The 19870-nt window shown below is 39.8% G+C and overlaps 1 protein-coding gene across 1 annotated transcript; it reads left to right on the top strand.

Moving 5' to 3' along the window:
• Positions 1-200: 200 nt before the first annotated feature.
• STEAP4 (STEAP4 metalloreductase) lies at positions 201-18084 on the top strand. Its single transcript, XM_051610933.1, has 5 exons — positions 201-288; positions 13691-14146; positions 15396-15923; positions 16536-16700; positions 17698-18084. The coding sequence occupies exons 2-5, from the start codon at positions 13691-13693 to the stop codon at positions 17965-17967; spliced, it is 1419 nt and encodes a 472-aa protein (XP_051466893.1). The 5' UTR covers positions 201-288; the 3' UTR covers positions 17968-18084.
• The last annotated feature ends 1786 nt before the right edge of the window (positions 18085-19870 follow it).

Raw genomic sequence — 19870 nt, 5'->3', positions numbered from 1 at the left:
TTCACCTCAGCTGTAAATACAAGTGCTGGGACTTTCCCTGAGATTTTGACGGGAAGTTCTTTCACCCTTCAAAGACAAGGCTTGCAACATCGCCTTGTCTCGCCCTCCACCCCCTGCCCTGGCCCCTGTTCTTGCCCTGGCTTCCACTACATAAATGCCAGTGAGGCTGTCAAGGCTTCTGCACTCTGCTCCAGGCAATAGGACCTCTCTACAGCTTCTGAGTCTTCTCTTGTCCAACTGGGAAAGCAAGGACTCGTCTAGAGGGACTGCAGCATACTGGTCGCGCAGGTGAGTTTTACACAGACAAGACACAGGTTTCTCTCACTTCTGCAAGTGGTAATGAGAAACAGAATGGCTAAACTGTCAGGGCTTTAAATTTTTAAGTCTTCTGATTGAATTTTACCCCAGCCTTTCTCCCTTCTAGACCAAAAAAAAAAAAAAAAAAGAAGTCTCCTGATTTTGTTTTGATGCTATACAACCAGTTAGTCACTTAAGCTGATGTAAGCACTGAGTCATAGGGAAGGATTTGTGTCTGTAAAGTCAGGACAAACCAGAACTTCATAGTTCTGGTATTCCGAGAGTTTACATAGCTGATAAGAAGTTTATTTTCCAGAGGTGTTTGCTATAGTTACAGAAGTGCAGAAAGCTTCTGCAAAACAGGAAAATTCTGGTTTGAATTTTAGTAGCAGTGAAGATACTCCAAGGGTGTTTAATTTACCCCAAATCCTAAGTTGTCCCTAATAACAGTTACGAGTAATGATTCTTTTCACTTCTGGATTCATATGTGGAGTTCATGTTCTCTCTTCCTGTTCAAGCAGCATACCAGTTTTAATCCTGTTTAATATTTTATAAGCAAGGGACTTAAATGCTGCAGAAAGAAATGGATTTTTCTTAGATATTGTCTTATACCAGCTCCACGTTATTAAGTCAGAATACATGTGCAGCTGTCAGAACTGTTCTTCAGCTTTGATACAGGAAGATTTCATGTCCCCTCTAAATCTGCAACACAAACCATCACTCAGACCATAGGCCAATTTTTTCAAGACTGTTGAGGATTTATAAAATGATGCAATCAGTGGAAGATGAAATTTTTATTTTTTTTTTTTTTAGATGTGGCTTTCCTGAAGTTTCTATACTTGTTAATAGCACGGATTTAGACTAAAATGAAGTACAAATGTAACTACATGCCAAAATATTCCAATAGTCACTGAGAAATCAAGCACCCCGTTACTTTCATCCTCCATATTAGAGTTTTCTTATACAAACATAATAAGCATTTGTCATATTTGTACAATTTTAGGCAGGTGACATGTTTTTAAATTACTTCTCTTAGTTACAGGCAGAAATGATAACCAGGTAAGAGGTCTACTTTGTGTTGAGAAAATATTAACAAAGTGTGTTGCCTACATTAGTGTTTTATTTCTGAGCAGAAGCTCACTTGCGAACTGACTCAGCTGCCCTGTGCCACATACCATGCTGTGTTTCACATCACAGGGCAGGCTGGGGATATGCAATCTTGGCTGCTTTTGGGTGAAACAAAGCAATCCCACCACTGATGGCAAGTAAGCTCACAGGACTAGACCAGACCCAGTTCAAACTAAAAACCCCAACAATGTGCCTAGCACTGTGCTCAGAACCCCTTTTTTTATCCCTACAAACCCAATCCCTCAAAAGTAGAGACCGTAGCTGAGGCTTTCAGGGAAAGTAGTTGCAATCTGTGTGATTTAAGGCCTCCCTCACTATTTCCCAGTCTTCTTTTATTAAAACTTATTTATTTGGTAACTTCAACATTTGAGCTAACCATTTCTCCCATTCTGTTCTTAGTTACAGTAATAGCAGAGTGGAACTGCAACATTTTAAACATTTTATTTTCTGCAGGACATTTTATAGATATTGGCATTTTTACTTAATTTTTATTCTATTTTGATGTTAATGTATATTGATTTTGGTTTTTGAAAGATGTGTTTTGGGAAGTAGGGACAGATATTTGAAGGTAACATTTACAGATGTTTACTGCAGTTCAAATGTGGGTGTTTTTTGACACTGCATGCTCTAAAACAAAAAAATGTGAGGGTTTTTTCCTCTTTTGATATCACTCACATGATCTCTTCTTTTTCAAAATTTCTCCAGCATGTATTCCTCTTAGTGAGAGCATGGGCAATGACAGTAAATTCACTTACTTAATGTCATAGATGTGGCTTTGAGAAATGGATGCACTCTCAAATGTCCTTGTAGAGCATTTTCTGGGCTGCCAACAACAGCTCTCTCCTGTCCTCTCCCATGGTTTGGGCAGGATGCTCCTGCAGGGCTGCAGCAGGCAGTGGGTGGCAGATTGGGCAAGTGGTGGTTATATCAGTGCTTCTTGGAAACGGAGGAGAAGCGGGAAGAGCTGCCAGCAAAAGCGCTAATTAGAGGACTGACAAAGCTGCCTCCCAACCTCATAGTGACTACAGTCCTGGAGACAAAATGGCAAAGGTGGCTTCAAGTTGTTTTTTTTACTTTACTAAACTGTTGAAGGTGACCCTCTCTTGGTGGGATTGCAGGACAATGTTCTAACTTTAGTTGTGGTGGTGTGCTGGAGGCACAGGGTCAGGCTACCTGGCTCAGGTAGCCTTTGCATGCTCTTTGCATGCTTGGCTGAGCTGCTTTGTGTCTTGGGCTGGCAAAGTGCTGCAGATAACCCTGGTTTAGTGACCAGGCTAGGTCTAAACCTCGACTGGGAGATGCAGATCCCATGACTTGCTTAGGGAAACATGAGGTTACGATTAAATCTGGAGTGAGGAAAGGTTTCAACTCCGGATTATTTCCCTCCCTGTGGTTTTCCTAAGTGGGGCAGTATCACCAGAACAAATTTGAAACTGCAGGAAAACCATTTCCATAAATAACATGATATCCCATAAAAATTAGAACATGAATGCATTTAGTTTGAATTCTACAACCTGGACTGCACCAGAGCTTCACATAACTTGGCACTTCAAAAGTGTTTAATTATAATAATCTGCTACAAACTGCTTGATGAATGGTGGAAGTAGCTCAGCCATCCACGCCAGACAAGTTACAGCACCTGAGGACTGGGATTGAACTGTTTTACTGTCACCAAGGTATTAGTGATACCAACTACATGAGCAAGTTTCTGTAGGCCTCTAGATAAACAAGCCTTAAGTGCTAAGAAATTTAATGGGAAGGTTGACTGCCAAGGAACAAATCACTGTCTGGCATCATTAAAGCACAGGAATGTTTGACCAAGGATTTCTCTGGGGTGGTTTCATGCTACAGGCACTGTGAGAGTAGGAAATATGTAAAAAGACATGACTACTCACAACAAGTAGGCAATTCCGCAATAATTGTAATAGCATAAAATAGTAATGCAATAAAGACAGTGGGTTTAGTCAGAAAACCCAGTTCCTCATCTTGTATTGCATTTCTTTGCTGGAGCTGCAAGGGATGGTCACCATACAGGAGGGAATGATTTTTTTCAATTAGGCAATTACAAAGGCAGCACGACTCCTGTTTTTTACCTCCTGGCACCCTCTTATTTCCTTTTCAGCTAAGTTTAGGAAGTAAGAAAGTTTAGGAATACATCAGCTTTTCATTTGTCTCTGCTCCATTATCATGTCCCAAATATCCGCCTTTTTCTTCACTCCTCTTGCATAGATAGGGCCTGATGTGCACCTTTCCTGCTTATTTCATGGTCTTGAACTGAGTAAATTCTGCCTTGATCTCACATATTTCAGAGTGACAGGAACAACAGATACCCAGTAGCCTTGACTGAGACCCAGGATCAGGCAGAAACCAGGGTGACCTCTCTCTGAAGATGGCAGCCTCTGCGTAAGAGGGCTCAGGCAGCAGAGATTTCTTAGAGATCTTGTGTAAGGTTCTCCATGCCCCTGTTGCAGTGGGCTGCAACAGGGGCTAAGGCTGGCTGCCCTGTGCTGCACTGCAACACTATGCTCCAGGAGCAGTAGATCACAGAAAATACCTTGGCAGAGAGGATTCATTCCTACCAACACCTGGGCTAGAAGCCAAGGTAATGACCCACTGAGGCACACACCTATCTTGCTTCCCAAGCTAGGGAACTACCAGCAGCAGCTCAGGTATCTGCAAAACCTGAGCTGAACAAAAAGGGAGCTTTAGACAAAAAAAAAAAAAATAGGAAACTAGGTATTTCCATTTCTCAGTATAGGACGATGCCCTTAGCACTTCTGCAGTTTTTTTACTAGTGTCATATCTGTTGTGTTTTTTTATTTTAAATGCATGTTTTTAAATTCAGGCTTCTCAGCAGTTAATTTTCAAAGCTTGTAGCTTATGTTGTTGCTTAAAGAGTCCTGAAATAATAGAGTCAGTAAGAAGGGGAATTTCTTCCATCTTGAGAAAGAATTAGTTTTTGAAAGATTGCCTGATAAAAATTTTCTGTGAGGAACATAACTTCTTTATTTCTGAAAATATCAATGTTCATTTTATCCTGCAAGCAGGTATGTCTCTGCAGGTGCCAGTTCACTGCAGTCAAGTAGGAGAGAAAAATGTTCAAGTCCATGTAAAAGAAAGAAAGGAAACTACATTTAATGTGCTTCATATTAAGTGAGTAAGGGAGCTGATAAAGTTATCCCTTGTTAAATAAGTGGATAACTGATAATGTGTCTTTAAAAACATTTTAGTGTATAGGCTTTTGCAAGCAATCACAGATGAACAAACTTTCTTTAAAATCTGCTTGGCCCCATTGCAGATATGTTGCAAATCCACAGTATATTTATTTTGGCAAGAAAACTTTTTTTTCTTAAATCTTTCCTCATACTCTCCCTCTCTTCAGATTTCTGAGAGCCTAAGACAGCCAAGAACATTGTCACCACGCCACAGCAGCCACCTCACCTTTGATTTTATCACAGGCGTTATGAAGCAACAGGGCTTCAGTTTCTTCCCACTTGTACCAACCTGGTCCAAAAGCAAGCGAACTGATAATCAACAATTACATTACTATAAATGGGAAGAGGGTCAGGCCTGTCATGCACTCCTAGAGCTCATTATAAATATGTGGCCTGAACTCTTAGAATTTTAGCACTCTGAAAGTCCATTTTTTTATTGGTTGCTGGTGTAATGCCAGATAATTCCAGTCTCAGTGTATCCTACTGATGGGCTTATCAGTAAAAGGATCCCAAATAATATCCCGTGTTGTCCTCTGTCTTTCAACAGGCCACAGTGACATAGGGTCCCAGCTGAAGAGCTGTTTCTCATTTGTTTCCTTCTCTTCTGGAGGTACAGATGTGCATGTGGGTGTGTGTACATCCAGAATTTTTTAGTGTGTTCATTACTTTAACCTGATTTCTGTAGGAAGTGAGATTTATCTGATCATGCAGGGATGTGTGAATGTATGTATGTTTATGTGTGTTCCTCCAGAATTTTTTTTAGTGACAATTTCAAACAAATATACCAGGAGCACAGAGGGCTCTGTTTTCCTTATGTTGCATGACAAAGGCAGCCAACGACCTCACAGAAGGGTCCTGAAAAATGAAAGACTATATGATGACTACATACATTTAAAAGACTTACAAATCCACAAGAAGAAATGTTATAGGAGTCATCTCTTGTGATTTGAAACAGCTTCCACCAGTGCTTGTAATCAGCCAAGAAACACAAACCCCTAGGAAGCCAGGCTTTATTATTTCTAGTGTTATTTTTCTGGGAGACAGAGCCATTTGTTAATGTCCCTAAATGGCAGATAAAAGATGCTCAGAAGAATAGCTTCACAGTGAGGGCAGGACTCAGCAGGAATCCAGGAGTTGCTTCTCCACTTGCGGTGGATCCAAAAACATGTTTTGCGAGGTCTCAGGACATCTCCTGGGCCAACTGGGATAAATCCAGTGCCCTCTGTGCCATAGGCAGGTCTATTTCTCCTTCTCACCTTGCTCACCTTCAGGTGTCTTATGAAACATTTTCATTCTCTTTGCAGTTGACTAGGCTGGATTAAAGCTTAATACTTACGCACTTCAGAACAGTACAACAGCCCTGAAAAGACTAAGAAAATTACTCAGGTTGTAGCTGGAATTACGTGTTTATGTGAGCAGCTGGAGGTGGTGAGATTTCCAGCCCTCTCAGTACTTCGCTATGATTTAGACAACATTAAGCACATCTATTTAGGCCTATACTTCATCTGTTTGAAGAGCCTCCAGGCAGTTTTAGTGTTCTCCTGATAAAAAGTGAAGATGTGGGAAATGCAATGTCCTCTGTAGGAGGATTTATTGTCTCAAACAATTACTTCTTATCAGCTTTGTCAAAACTTGGAGTCCAGGATTTTCTGCTGAGAAAAACAGCACATACTCATTTGCTCCAAAGAAAATTCATAAATAATTTGTTGTAATATATTTGTTAGGAGCTATTCTGCTATTTTCGTTATACGTTATATACCAGATTCATCATGGGAGAGTAGTTTAGCCTCATGTTTTTCAGTTTTAGGTGTACCAAGCAAAAGAAAATGCAGTTTAGAATTTAGAGCAGATTTAGTTCTACAGCTGTCAGCTTATAAGAAACAGTATTTGTTATAGAGTGCATTCTTTCTCTCTCTCTCTCTCTGTGTGAATGGTAAAATGAAATTTTAAGTAAATGAGATTGCCTCAGAGTAGTGTACGTGTCTTTCTAAGAAGACTTTAAATCGCATTTCATGTTTTCCAAGCGACAGCAGGATTACTGAATATTATGCATGTGTGAAATAGTTCCTAAAGATACTTCCAAAACTGCAGTACTACATATGCAAGAAATTAAGCATTAATTACTCCCTTTTTCTACTATTTTTAATGGGCTACTGTATGTAATTGTAGTGTTTTAGGGCACTTTGCTCTAATATACACCTTTTGATCATAGATGACAAGACAAAGAGTGATTCTCATTTACAAAAGAAAAACAAAACAAAAACAAAACAAAACAAAACAAAAAAGACACAAACCAAAACAAAACCAACAAAATAAACCAAAACCAGTTGGGCATGACTTCTACCTGCCAGTCCATGCAATACAAAGCTAAGACAATGAGAATTAACTCTATTCTTGAAAGAAACCATTTAACTTTAGAGAACTGGACAGCATGGGAAACGGAAAATTACCAATGAAGAGAGTATAACTTTTTAAAAATGTACTCATTTAGTTATTTGGTTGAAATCCACCATGCCCATTCACAGATATACAGGGCTTTGAAGGAAACAATGAAAAAGATACTTGATATATATAGATATAGATATAGATAGATAGATAGATAGATAGATAGATAGATAGATAGATAGATAGATAGATAGATAGATAGATAGATATAAAAACAAAACACCTCACCTTCTGCTGCCTTTGACACTCTTGGTTGTAGGCATTGTTCTCCACTGCCTCTAGCTTGATTACAAGTCATTAGCATTGTGTCAAAGCACATGGGTGCAGCCCACCCATGATTGGGAAGGATGTATGTTTATGAGGTAAGGAAGGATGAGGTGTACACAGAGGCACTGGGGAAGCAAACCTGACTGAACCTGCTTAAGTTTGTTCAAAGAGGTATGAGGAAGGTTTGGAGGTCATGGGACACCTCCAAAGGATATATTTTCACCATTTAGGCCATAAATGCCAATTCAATATCAGTTCACAGTTGTTCAGCAGGGCTAAGACATGTAATCATGTCAAGTCCAGCAGCATGGTGGACTTTCTCTCTGTAGTGGTGGTGAGAATCTACTTTCAAAGTGTTTTGGAAGAAACACACTCTGAATCTCTGTTGGTGAAAGGAGTTACAATGTGCTCAGCCCTGCCTGTGTGGTTCAAAACAAGTTCTTGAATCCATGTAAGGAACTGCATCTTTTCATGTACTTACTGGCCAGAAAGATACACAGCTTTGGCTGAAAAAGACCTTTAGCAGAGGCTTGAGGACTTATATATGTGGATGCTGTGTGAGAAAGTTCAGCCGATCGTTGCTGTGATTATGCGAGATTTGGAAAAAAAAGAAAATGGAAACAGACAAATCCTCCATGTTAAAAGAGCAGTGAAGCTAAGATGATGTGTAAGAAGTCATGTTAGCAGGTTAAAATTAGGTCTACAGGAGGGCATAGTCTGAAGCCAAACCACTTATCCGATATGTCCAGGTTTCACTAGAATACAAGCAGAGTTGAACACCGAAGGCTGGTGAACCTGAGGGAAGAATTAACTTCTTCATGAAGGATACTATTAGAGTTCAGCTGTGCAATTCACTAAATTTAATAAGCTCCAAAGAGTCAACCCAAGTGTTATAGAAAAATAACCCTTTTGAAATCCAGAGAAGCAAGCTTTTTCTAGAAAGGTCAACCTAGAAAACAGACTGTTCACACAGATATTCTAGCATCTGAATGACTGGAATATGCAGCCAATACTGCTGCTGTGACTCATGTATAAGTATATATGAATTCACACAGGTGAATCTATCCCCAGCATGCTGCATAATCAGCCAGATGTGTTATGTCACAACTTTTATTTACCTCCAGAATGTTGACTAGAACAATGGCAAGCTGCTCCAGAGAGGCCATACTCAGCACTGTTTATTATTTGCATGTTGTAACAGTGTCCCTGCTGTTTGTTATTTACAAGGAAGTAGAGTCAAAATATTGAGTAACATAGAAAGAGGGCCTTTGATACTTCACTTTTTAAAGTTATGTCCCCATAATATTTGTTCTACATATAATATTTATGAACAGCTTCAGATTACAATGAGCTTAAAAAGAGGGGGGGGAAATAGATAAATTATCAGTGTTGTAAATCCTGAGACTACTTCTTATAGCAGACAACACCATAACCTACCTGGTTCACAGCTGTGCTGACCATTAACTGCCTTCTTATTCTACTTATAGACCTTTCTTTTACATGGCTGTGGATCAGACTCCTGGCAATGCTTTGGCCATTTATCTTCTCATAGTCCTCACTATTCATACTCCTCAGTTCTTCAGAAACTTCAAACTTAAATAGCATACATAAAATCAAAATCTGTAGGCAAGCACGGAAGATTATTAGTAAAGTGTTGCTAAGATCTGCAGTCACAGCACAAAAATAAATGTATTTAGCAAGGTACATCTAGAATCACAAGAATTTTCCTGTAGATAAATAAGAAAATCAAGGAGAGAACTGATCCACCATTCAACTGAGAGAAAGCTATTGACTAATGACTCCAAGAAAACCAACTCTGTAATGCCTATTTTGCTCCTTCTTCACTAGAAGAGTCAACCATGATAAAAGGGTTTACATCAGTAGCAAAGAGCTGAAAATTCCAGCTAGATGATGGAAGAGAGAGATTAGGCCATGCTCAAGATGAGTTAAATGACCTGAGATCAGTGAGGCTGATGGAACTCACCTCACATTGTTCAGGGCATAACTGAAGCATTTCCACAGCCATCAATATCTTAAAGAACAGTGTGGAAGAGGTAATGTTTTAAAAGACTGGAAAGGCAAGAATAACAGCTATCTTTAAAAGTAAGAAGAGGAGCAGAATTATGGCCCAATCCATTTAAGTACAGTTCTCAAGCGGATAGAGGAAGAAGATATAGAAGAATAGAGAAGATACAAAAGAAACGGGTTATAGGCATCTGGATTAATCAAGTACCAATCATCCCAAACCAGCCTCATTTCCTCTTATACAGGATAACAGGCCTTGTGAATCACAGAGAATATATAGTTTGACATGAGTGAAGTTTTTTGTGTGGTGTTAGAGATTTCCAAAAGTATACTAGGATAATGCAGCCTAGTTTAAACTAATAGAAGTTAAGCTCCTGCAGAAACAGTGAAAGAAACATTTTCAGTGTCTCAGTTTATCATTGTCCAAATGGAAGGCTACATTTACTGTAGGTATACAAGGGTTCTTTCCTGGCAAAAGTCCTGTTCCAGAATTTCATTAAATGGTGTAGATGCCAGAATAGACACTATGCTAACCAACACTGACAATCTGACAAAGTTGAAAAGGGCTGCAAGCACATTAAAGGACAGGCTTAGAAACAAAAATTATCTTAACAAATTGAAGCTACATTTTGAAAAAATATGGTGAAATTCAACAGGGATGATTTCTGATACAGCTCTGAGTCAGAAACACTACAGAAACCAAGGATGGAGCAAGTAGCATGGGAGCATCCAACTGAAGGACTGGGTGTAACAGGATGCATCTACATTACTGTTCCAGTTATGATTGGATGTAGAAGCAGATCACCACTTTACAAGGTTTGCTTTACACCACAGAGAGCTTTTAGAGCATATGAAACTAGATTTATTTCCACAGAAGCTGAGCCAGACAACACACTTTAGGTGCACCCCAATGCACTGCAGCTGCTAATGGGCACTCGGGCTGTGGTACCAGACCAAAATTAGTCCACAGTGGAAGTCTCTGACACATGGATAGGATTAACATGGTGTGCTCAGCAACAAGTGTTTCACTCCACTTCTTGGTTCCTGTTGCCACACCGTACTTGTTAAAGTACTCAGAGCCTTAATGCCCCACAAATTGACTATGAATCAGGTGTGTTGTAAATAAGACAAATGTGACAGTGGGATGATGTGTTGATATAAGGCAAGTGAAGCAATCCTTTTCAATCCTGTAAATTCTCAGCAACAGTACTGCACTCAGTTCTACCACCATACTTCTAATTAACAGTTGGAGCAGTTTAGCTTAGAAAGATTGGAAAAAAGCCATGAGAAAGATCACCACACTCAGAAGCATGGGTTGCAGGGAAGGATCTGGAGTTGTTTTATCTATAGAAGAAAAGGGAGAAACGGTAACAGCTTTCATGTCCAACAAAGGCTGCTGCAGAGAATGGGGATAAATTGACACCTGTGTGTACTGTGGAGGAGGTGATATAGATCACACATACAAAAATCTGCTTAGTAGGATGGCTGAGAAAGCAGTAAGCAAGGAGGACTTCAGGTTCCACAACACAGGAAGGTTTTACAAACAGGTTAGACATGCATCTGTCAGGCTTGGTTTAAACATAATTATTTCTGTCTTAGGAAGGGAGATGCACTAGACGATCTCTTGAGAACACTACCAGAATTATTTGGTTTGCTTCTTTTTAAAAATGTAAATAGTAAAATCACTCCTTCCTGCTCCTTTCATCTTGTCTTTTTACCTTTTGAACCATTCCACTGATCTCCCATCTGCCATTTCATGTTACATCTTTCTGATATTCCCAGTATCCATCCCAGTCTATGTCCCAGTCCCACCTCTGCTTTCTGCTTTTGGTACTGTATTTCATCTGTGGCATTACTTCTTCTAGGAAATCTCTCCTTTTTCCCATGTGCAAAGCAATGTGCCTGTATTCAGTCAAATTCCTACATAAACAAAGTATTCAGATATAACTGCTGAACTAAACATTGTACATTCATTCAGTTCCTTTTGTGTTTATGCAGCGGGTAGTAAAAGTTTTGCAGTTAGCTCCTTTTTTTATTTCAGTGCTTCCTTTTATTATTACCAACCAAGTAAACTCAAGAGATTAGCACCATTTTCCTTAAAATAGGGTAATTCCATGTATAAGAATACAGCAACAATGCAGAAGAGAAAGGACACATATGATCAGTACAGAAGCTTACTTGGATTACCTTTCAAAGAACAAAAAGCATCACTAGTGCTCCAATGTTAGAGGAATGGATATAAGCAAAAATATTATGCACCGATACAAACCTCAAAGCTTTACTTTTTGTTGTAGATTGGAGACTACTTTGTTAAAAGGAAAATTTAAGGAAGAAAGGATGAGTCTTACTAGGTACTGGGTTGGACCATTCATTAATATTACAAATGCAACTCTTCTGTTGTTTTTGAAGATACAGACTATTCCCAAAAAGGAATTTCATAGCTTTAGTCACATCCTCATGGGACAATAAGAAGGCCCTCATAGAATGATTTTTAAATATGTCAAAGGACTTTGCATTTGCATGCATGTGTCAGAGCACACAAATATGCAAGGGACATTCAGATGGGTCCTTTTGAGGATCTATTTTCATGCTCAGTGTGTTACATGATGACGCACACAGAGTCCAGCTGGAAAGCTGGGACTGCAGGTTCAAGAGAGCTGGGATTAACACCCTGCTGTGCTGCAAAGCCCCCTCTGGACCTGCAGAGCCACACAGGCCACAGGCACAGAGATCCTCAGGCCTTTCTCTGCCTGAATCGAAGCCTTCCCCTAATGAGCAGAAGTAAGCTCCTTTGGCAGCCCTCTAAATCCCATGGCTCCCACAGCTCATACCAAGAACAGTGCTGAGCAGCCAGTGAGGCCAACTGAGGGCTAGCCAGCTACGTGCAGAGCTAGGTCAGGCCCAGATCTTCACATACGATTCTCAAGACCCTCATTTCTCTGCCCATCTTGCTAGTGAAGCTTACACCCAACAGCACAGACTGAGAAGATGTGTGCATCCCCAACCCACACCCTTAACTCTACATCACAGCTGGGTAGGAGGGAATTCAGGCTTTATTTTTTTATTACCAAACAAATTCAAGTTTTGGGTCAAACAATTTAAAACCACGCCAGATTTTTAAAAAGCAAAAACTTTTCTGAAAAATATAAAAGAAAGTGAACATCATCTCAGTATTTTTAAACAGCAGTTTCGTTCTGAATGTGTTTCACAGAAAAATATAAGCAAAGGGTTAATAAACAGCAGTAGCAAAGCAATTGTTTTGGGTCTGGCTAACTATTTCATGCATTTCTTTCCTGCAAATTGGAAAATGTTATTCCCACAGCTGTAATTAAGACAGTTGCCTGTGATGCAGTGAAGAATTTGAATCAGGGCTCCTGCAAATTAAATGGCTGCTCTAAGTACTGAATTGCTGGCCAGTCCAAGAGAGGAGTCTCTCAGGTTCTCCTGTTGAAGGTCTTCCTTAGGTTTTCTGGTCAGAATTCACCTTTTCTAAAGTGAGAACAACAACACAAGGACCTACCGAAAGACCTTTGGAGCAGACTTTTTGATTCTGTATTTCTATCATGGGGCTCACGCTGCAAGTACAGAGCATACATACCACTATGGCATGGATAATACATTACAGACTTTGAAGCTTCCAGGTACAGTGATAAAGAAGGATAGATAAAAACCTCAAAGAGAATTTTATTATGAGTAATATATGAATGTCAAAAAAAAATGTTCAAAATGAAATATTCCAATTCTACTGTCCAAACCTTTCACAGGACACTCTTCAGGAAACTGAAGAACAATAATAAAACAAACTGGAACCAACTAGTCATATTAAGGAAATACTGAAGACAACAGGTAGATTAGTAGCTACCTTTTATAGCATCTCTTCTTCAAGTATTTCACAAAAGACCTTCCAGGTTCTAATCTGATTAGAAACACACTCCTCCTCAGTATTTTTCTACAGCATAATTAAGCACAAATTACTCTGAAACATAAGAAACATATGCTCACTGTGCTCCTATATCTTTTCCTTCCACTTTCCCTTGAGAGAGGAAAACTGCAACATTTCAGCTGAATGCTAAAATCTGTAAGATGGATGGAACAGAGGGTGCTGTAAGAGATGGAGAGGTGAATATCCAGAACTGTTTTTTAAAAACTGTACAGAAATCTTCTGAGAGTGTGTATACAGAAGAGTGTGCAGGATGCATATTAGGAGGCAAGAAAACTCAGATATATATTTTATATAGCCAGAGTGGATGCTAATCTTTCATGGTCAAGAGACTGATGTTTTGCTTAGTTGGTACCTTTTTTTTTTTTAACAGATGAATAAAAATTCTTCCAACATAATGGCTCTGGCTCCTAACACTTCTAATAAAAGAGAAACAGTCTGTATATTTGGAACTGGAGACTTTGGAAGAGCTCTGGGATATAAAATGATTCAGTCTGGCTACCCCGTCGTGTTTGGAAGCCGAAGCAAACAGGCATCCAGCCTGATTCCCAAGGATGCAGAAGTGCTGAGCCACGCAGAGGCAGCTCAGAAATCTGCCATCATCATCATAGCAATCCAGAGGCAACATTACAACTTCCTTACATCGCTAGCAGAAGTTCTCCATGGAAAAGTCTTGGTGGACATAAGCAACAACTTAAAAATAAACCAGTATCCTGAATCCAATGCAGAGTACCTGGCTCAGCTGGTGCCTGGAGCTAAGGTTGTGAAAGCCTTTAACACCGTGTCAGCCTGGGCCTTGCAGTCAGGCACACTGGATGCAAGCCGGCAGGTAAGACTGAGCAATGGGTCAGTCTTGTGTCACAGAGTTACACAGCATCTGGCTTCTGAACAGCTAGACAAAACACACACCTGCCATATGAAACAGAGTGTTGAGCTGGTATTTTCACTATAATCACCCATTTCAAATGACATGTGAGCTAAAATTTACTTGTAGCTTGTAAAATGGTATGGTGAGGAATATCATTAGCCTGCAAACTAGGGAAGGTATTTGCAGACACTAGAGAAGGAAGGAAAGAAAGATAGCAGAGCTACAAAGAGAGAGACAGTGAATCAGCAAGAAATTAGGGTTGCATCAGTTGTTCACCAGGACTGTAAAGTCAAACAGAAAGCAGATAGGAGTGAGCTGGAAGGTGAACAAATTGATAAAGTTTTCTAAATCTGAGTTCATCACCACAGAAGCTTAACACAGCAACAGCATGTGCAGACCATTTTAAACAGCTCCTTAATCACAGGCTAGTGAGGACAGAATTGGTCATAGGAAGCTACCCAGCAGCTAACCTGAAGACAAATCATTTATTATTACCCTGTTTTCTGCTGCTCTGTACAGTGCACAGAATCAGCCAGCTACTCAAACCATTACTAGCTTTGCTCTCTGAGGCTGGATAAATGGGTTTGGGTAAACTAAAAACCCAAAGACTTCCAAGCCTAAGTTCTACAAGCCACTATTATGTCAAGAGCAGAAATTGCCTCCTTTCTCATAGTTTCAAAAGGAGCATTCTCTTGCACACAAACAAAACAGACAGTTTCTTCACTAATTTACTAGACTCAGAAAGAAATAATATTTACTTTTGTAATAGGGCAATCATGTTTTAAAGATCTCTGCCCCCAGTGCCCCAGAGCACTTAAGGATTGCAGTAGTAACAAATGAAAATTTTGCTCCTATTTTCTCCTATAAAATCTTGTGCTTACAATCTGCTTGCAGGTCTTCAGTAGAGTATGTCAAATTTTCCAGGCAAAGACTTGTACTAAGTGTGTTATCCATTGTTCTCTTCAGATACAAAATTTTGCCACTTCAAAAAATCTCCTTCCCCAAAGAAAATATTCATATTCTTAATTCTTGGACTTGTTGGCCAAGAAAGTACCTAAAGGCTACTTTCTGCCTTATAAATTAAGGCCAGCAGGAAAGCCAAAAAGTAGGCTTGGAAGCTTGTGCTCATCAGCCATATCCAGGAAGGATGGCAGTAGAGAATGTCACAAAAGTCTGTCTAACTAAAACTTGTGTTTGTTTTTGGCTGCAGGTGTTTGTCTGTGGAGATGATATGGAAGCTAAACAAATGGTGATGGATATTGTTCGTGCACTGGGTCTCACTCCAGTAGATCAGGGATCCCTCTTGGCTGCTCAGGAAATAGAAAATTACCCTCTGCAGCTCTTTCCAATGTGGAAGTTTCCCATTCTTTTGTCCCTTGGCCTAGTCACATTCTTCTTCTTCTACTGTTTGACTCGTGATGTAATTTACACTTACATTTATGAAAACAAAGACTTTTCATTCTTTATTGCAATCTCCATTCCAAATCGGATCTGCCCTATATTGGCACTCATCCTTCTTTCCTTGGTTTATCTTCCTGGTGTACTTGCTGCAATTATTCAGTTATACAGAGGTACCAAATACCGCCGCTTCCCCGACTGGCTGGACAAATGGATGCTGTGTAGGAAACAGCTCGGACTAGTGGCCTTGGCATTTGCTTCTCTGCACGCTGTCTACACACTAGTTATACCAATTCGCTCTTTTGTGAGATGGAGAAGCAACAATCAAATCATCTCCCAGGTAAGTTTCATTCCCTGCTCTATGTCTTCCTTTCTTCTGGCCCTGTTACAAATACTACCTTCTGTCTTTAGCTTCGGGAATTCATGTGGACAGGCTAATGTTCTCTACAATATGGTTATTTTCCCGGTTTCTGTCTTCTTTTAGAACATTGGTTTATCCAAACTTTGTCGAATTTATGTTTGGTTTAGGGGATTTCTGGCCTCAGTCTTCCTCCTAGATGCTTTAAATATTAATAAAATAAGCAGGGAAAATGTAAATATTAAGAATAATTTGAAGACTTGAATTTTCCAACTTCTCTGTATATCTTTAAGAATGGCACATATTTTGACTTAAAAAATGGCAGATATTTGACTTTCTGACAAAGGAACACATACCTGTCCTCAACAATAGGTCTACAGCAGTGTAAAATATGCACAAAAATTATAGGTATCTATATGTAATAATCTATATGTAATAAGATGCTTCTGCTTTTTTGTAGGTGTTCAAAGTAAATACCATGATTTTCTGAGTGTTAATGTATAACATTTATCTTCCAATTAACTTAAAGGATATTTTTTTCTGCATATTGATCCTAAAACTGCTATAGCTAAGATGTACCTTTCTTTTCTTCAGGCACTGAACAATAAAACAGAACCACTCAACACCACTAATGCCTGGATTAGTGATTCTTATTTGGCTTTGGGGATTTTAGGATTTTTTTTCTTTGTTCTTCTGGGAATAACTTCCTTGCCTTCAGTCAGCAACAGTGTCAACTGGCGAGAATTCCGATTTGTACAGGTAAGAAAAAAGACATTTTAAAAAAACTTCTTTACTTATTAACTATGACCACAGGGAGGATTACCTGTGACTTAGGGCTTTCCTCCATGAGTATCTTCAGATGTGATGCATCCACTATCCACCATCACACAGGTTAAAGAAATCTACACAGCTCTACAGTTCACCTGTAAAACAATATATTGCTCTGATGGCTGCTTATGGTACAAGTGGGATTGTTGCATCAAAAAGAGAAAACGTGGAAGATGGGAGCTCCTAAATTACAATTAGAAAGCTAACATTGTGGAATTATCAAATTTCACAATCATTGTACACCACAAAATATTTTAGCCATTTATGGTATGTTCACAAGATAATTCCGTTAAAATGGGTCTCAAGGATGACTGTATAACTCAGATAATTTTGATGCCAAGCATCTAATCTGCAGTTTCTGCAGGCTTTAAAAACTGCTGTGACTCTAAGCAGGCTGCCCTTGCTAACACTTTCATCTCAGCCCCCAGTTTGGAGGAAGGTTGGTGCAAACAGCCATGCCTCTGCAGGAACCGGGCTGGCAAGGAAGGGGAGGCAAGGGAAAGGGATATTACTATCAATGAATGTTTTATCAAGGCAAAATATTTGCACAGTATGATAGCTTTGGATGGATTAGCACTAGAGCATATAAAGGCTTGGATTTCTTCACTGAATTTCAGCATTTTCTCTGCATTTTCACAAATATGCCAACCACTAGGCAGTATGTGTGAGCTAGCAGAAATTATCAGGATTGTTGATGGAGAAAGAAAAACAAAGAAGGGTGTTTCACCTAGATCCATTTGCATGTGTCTTTATTAAATAAGAGCCTTTATATTGCATAAACCCGTTTCATTTCATCAGTCCCCAGTTAGTCCCAAAGTTGGCACATTCCACAAAGCTTAATGTGTCCTGTAAACTACATTTGTTCTGGTTTAATATACTGTTTTAACCTCCACTTTTCTCTTGCTTTCTTTCCTCTGTTTTCCCCTAGTCCAAGCTGGGATATCTGACACTGATTCTGTGTACTGCACACACAATGGTTTATGGTGGAAAATGGTTCCTGAGCCCATCATCATACAGATGGTATCTTCCAAGTGCCTATATGCTTGCTCTCATTATTCCGTGCATTGTACTGGTTGTCAAATTTGTGCTGGTATTTCCTTGCCTAGACAAACCTCTCACACGAATTCGACAAGGCTGGGAAAGGAATCCCCCGTACTCAGAACAGTCCAATTACATTATCAACAAGTCTGCTGTATAATTAGACTAACCTACATTATCAAAAAGAAGGAAAAAAATATTATGAAGGCATATCAAAATTAAGTGCTGAGCCTCCTTTATCTGGACAGTAAAAGTGAAAAACTCTAATAAAGACACCTCAATGACAAGCTTAAAATAAAATTAAAAAAAAAATAAGGCCATTGAGTTCCTGCACCCCAGGCATGCTTTCACATAGGTGCAGGCCCTTTCTCTTGTTCAGTATATTCCACCTTGTCTATTCACCCTCAATTCCTAAGAAGGGTACGAGAGAAAGTAGTGGTGCTCCACGCCCCACCTCTTTAATTCCAAACCTCCTCCAGGGCTGGGCAGAACCAGAGTAACCTTTGGTATTAGATGGCATCTGCTCCTCTTCCCTATCCTGCCCATTGGCACTCAGGTCTACAGCACCTACGCATACCCAGACAGACCCACATGCACACATGCATGAACACACGCCCTGCTTCCAACACCAGAAGCTGCCAGCACCCATAGAGCAGCTGCAGGATGAATGGCAGCTGAAGAAGAGCCCTCCTCCTCACAGCATTAGTTTATCTTCCGTTAACAACTGACCCAAAAGATCTAATGTTAATACCTTAGAGAGAGCTGAGTAAGATTTGTTTGGTTTGGGTACAGGAACTCCAATGTTCAAAGGGTATGGGCTGAGGATTACTGAATCCTTGCTTGTACTGCTCTACCAGAAACCCAGGTGGCAAAGGGATGGAGGCAAGGCCAAAATGGTGGAAAGATGTGAGATGTGCTCACAAGCCTAAGCTTCTTAAGTATAGGCAAAAAGTGGTCAGTGATTTTTTGTGTAAGCAGTGAGTTGTAAGGAAAGAAACTGAAGAAAAATCCTGTACATCAAGGGTTTGAATTATGTGTCATGGTTACATTTCAAGAAGATAATGCTGTTGATTTTTCAAAAAATAAATATTTGGATGCAATATTACATGTATTGTATGAAAATATACATACATTAACCACAATAAAGTGTTTATTTTCTAGAGTGTGGAGCTCTGTTATGATTTCTGGAACCTCTTTTGATAAGATGCAACTGCTTGGTATGGTCAGTTGCACGAAGGTGTTGGAAAGCCTTGCTTCAAGGAATAAAAGGGATCCTATCTTCAGCCAGATGCCTGAGCTCCTTGGATGCTCACAGAAGCAGATTTTTGCTTAGTCATAAAAGTAGGCTGAGGATGTTAGGAAAAAATTCTTCAAAGAAAGAGTGGTGAGGCACTGGAACAGGCTGCCCAGGGAAGTGATAGAGGCACCTTCCCTGGCGGGAAGGAAAGCAAGATAGAAAGAGGGAGTGTGTGTGTAGGTATAAAAGAAAGGGACAGACAGTGCAGAAAATAAGTATCCACAGCCTGTGTGAATATGCTCTAGATTTGCCATTTTGGGGCCAAATTCTGGTGCCAGTGAAAGAGTTGCTCTGGGTCTATGTTATGACAAATAGTAACATTTCCAAGACATTGATACAGACTGTGAGGCTCCATTACTTTTTAAAGGATTTCTTTTCAGGCTTTCTGCCTATCCCCATATAGATCAAAAACTGCCCTTTTATCTCTCTCCCAGCTCAATCTACGTGTTGGAGCCCAAACTGCCACAGTCATATCAAGTAACACCCATTTAAAGGTTATGCCTTATGAAACGCAAGTATTGCAAAAGCTCTGCCTCCTTTCCTCTCAGCGAACAGGCTCCTGTGTGTTTCTGAGCACTTTGTGTTAGAGGACAGGCCAAACCAGGCCCTCTCTACCCTCTCTGAGAACTACTGCAAAGTAACTGGCCTGACTAGATACCTCCTGAATATTTGTTCGCTCACTATTAAACCACAATCCCAAACATGAGCAGGACTGTAGCTCCTGCAGGAAAGACAAAAGAACTTCTCCAGGGATTGACATCATGTT

Source organism: Apus apus, chromosome 2 (genome assembly GCF_020740795.1).
Source record: "Apus apus isolate bApuApu2 chromosome 2, bApuApu2.pri.cur, whole genome shotgun sequence".
Classification (NCBI taxonomy): Eukaryota; Metazoa; Chordata; class Aves; order Apodiformes; family Apodidae; genus Apus; species Apus apus.
Note: the sequence above shows the minus strand (reverse complement) of the source record. Positions and strands in the feature narration are given on the sequence as shown.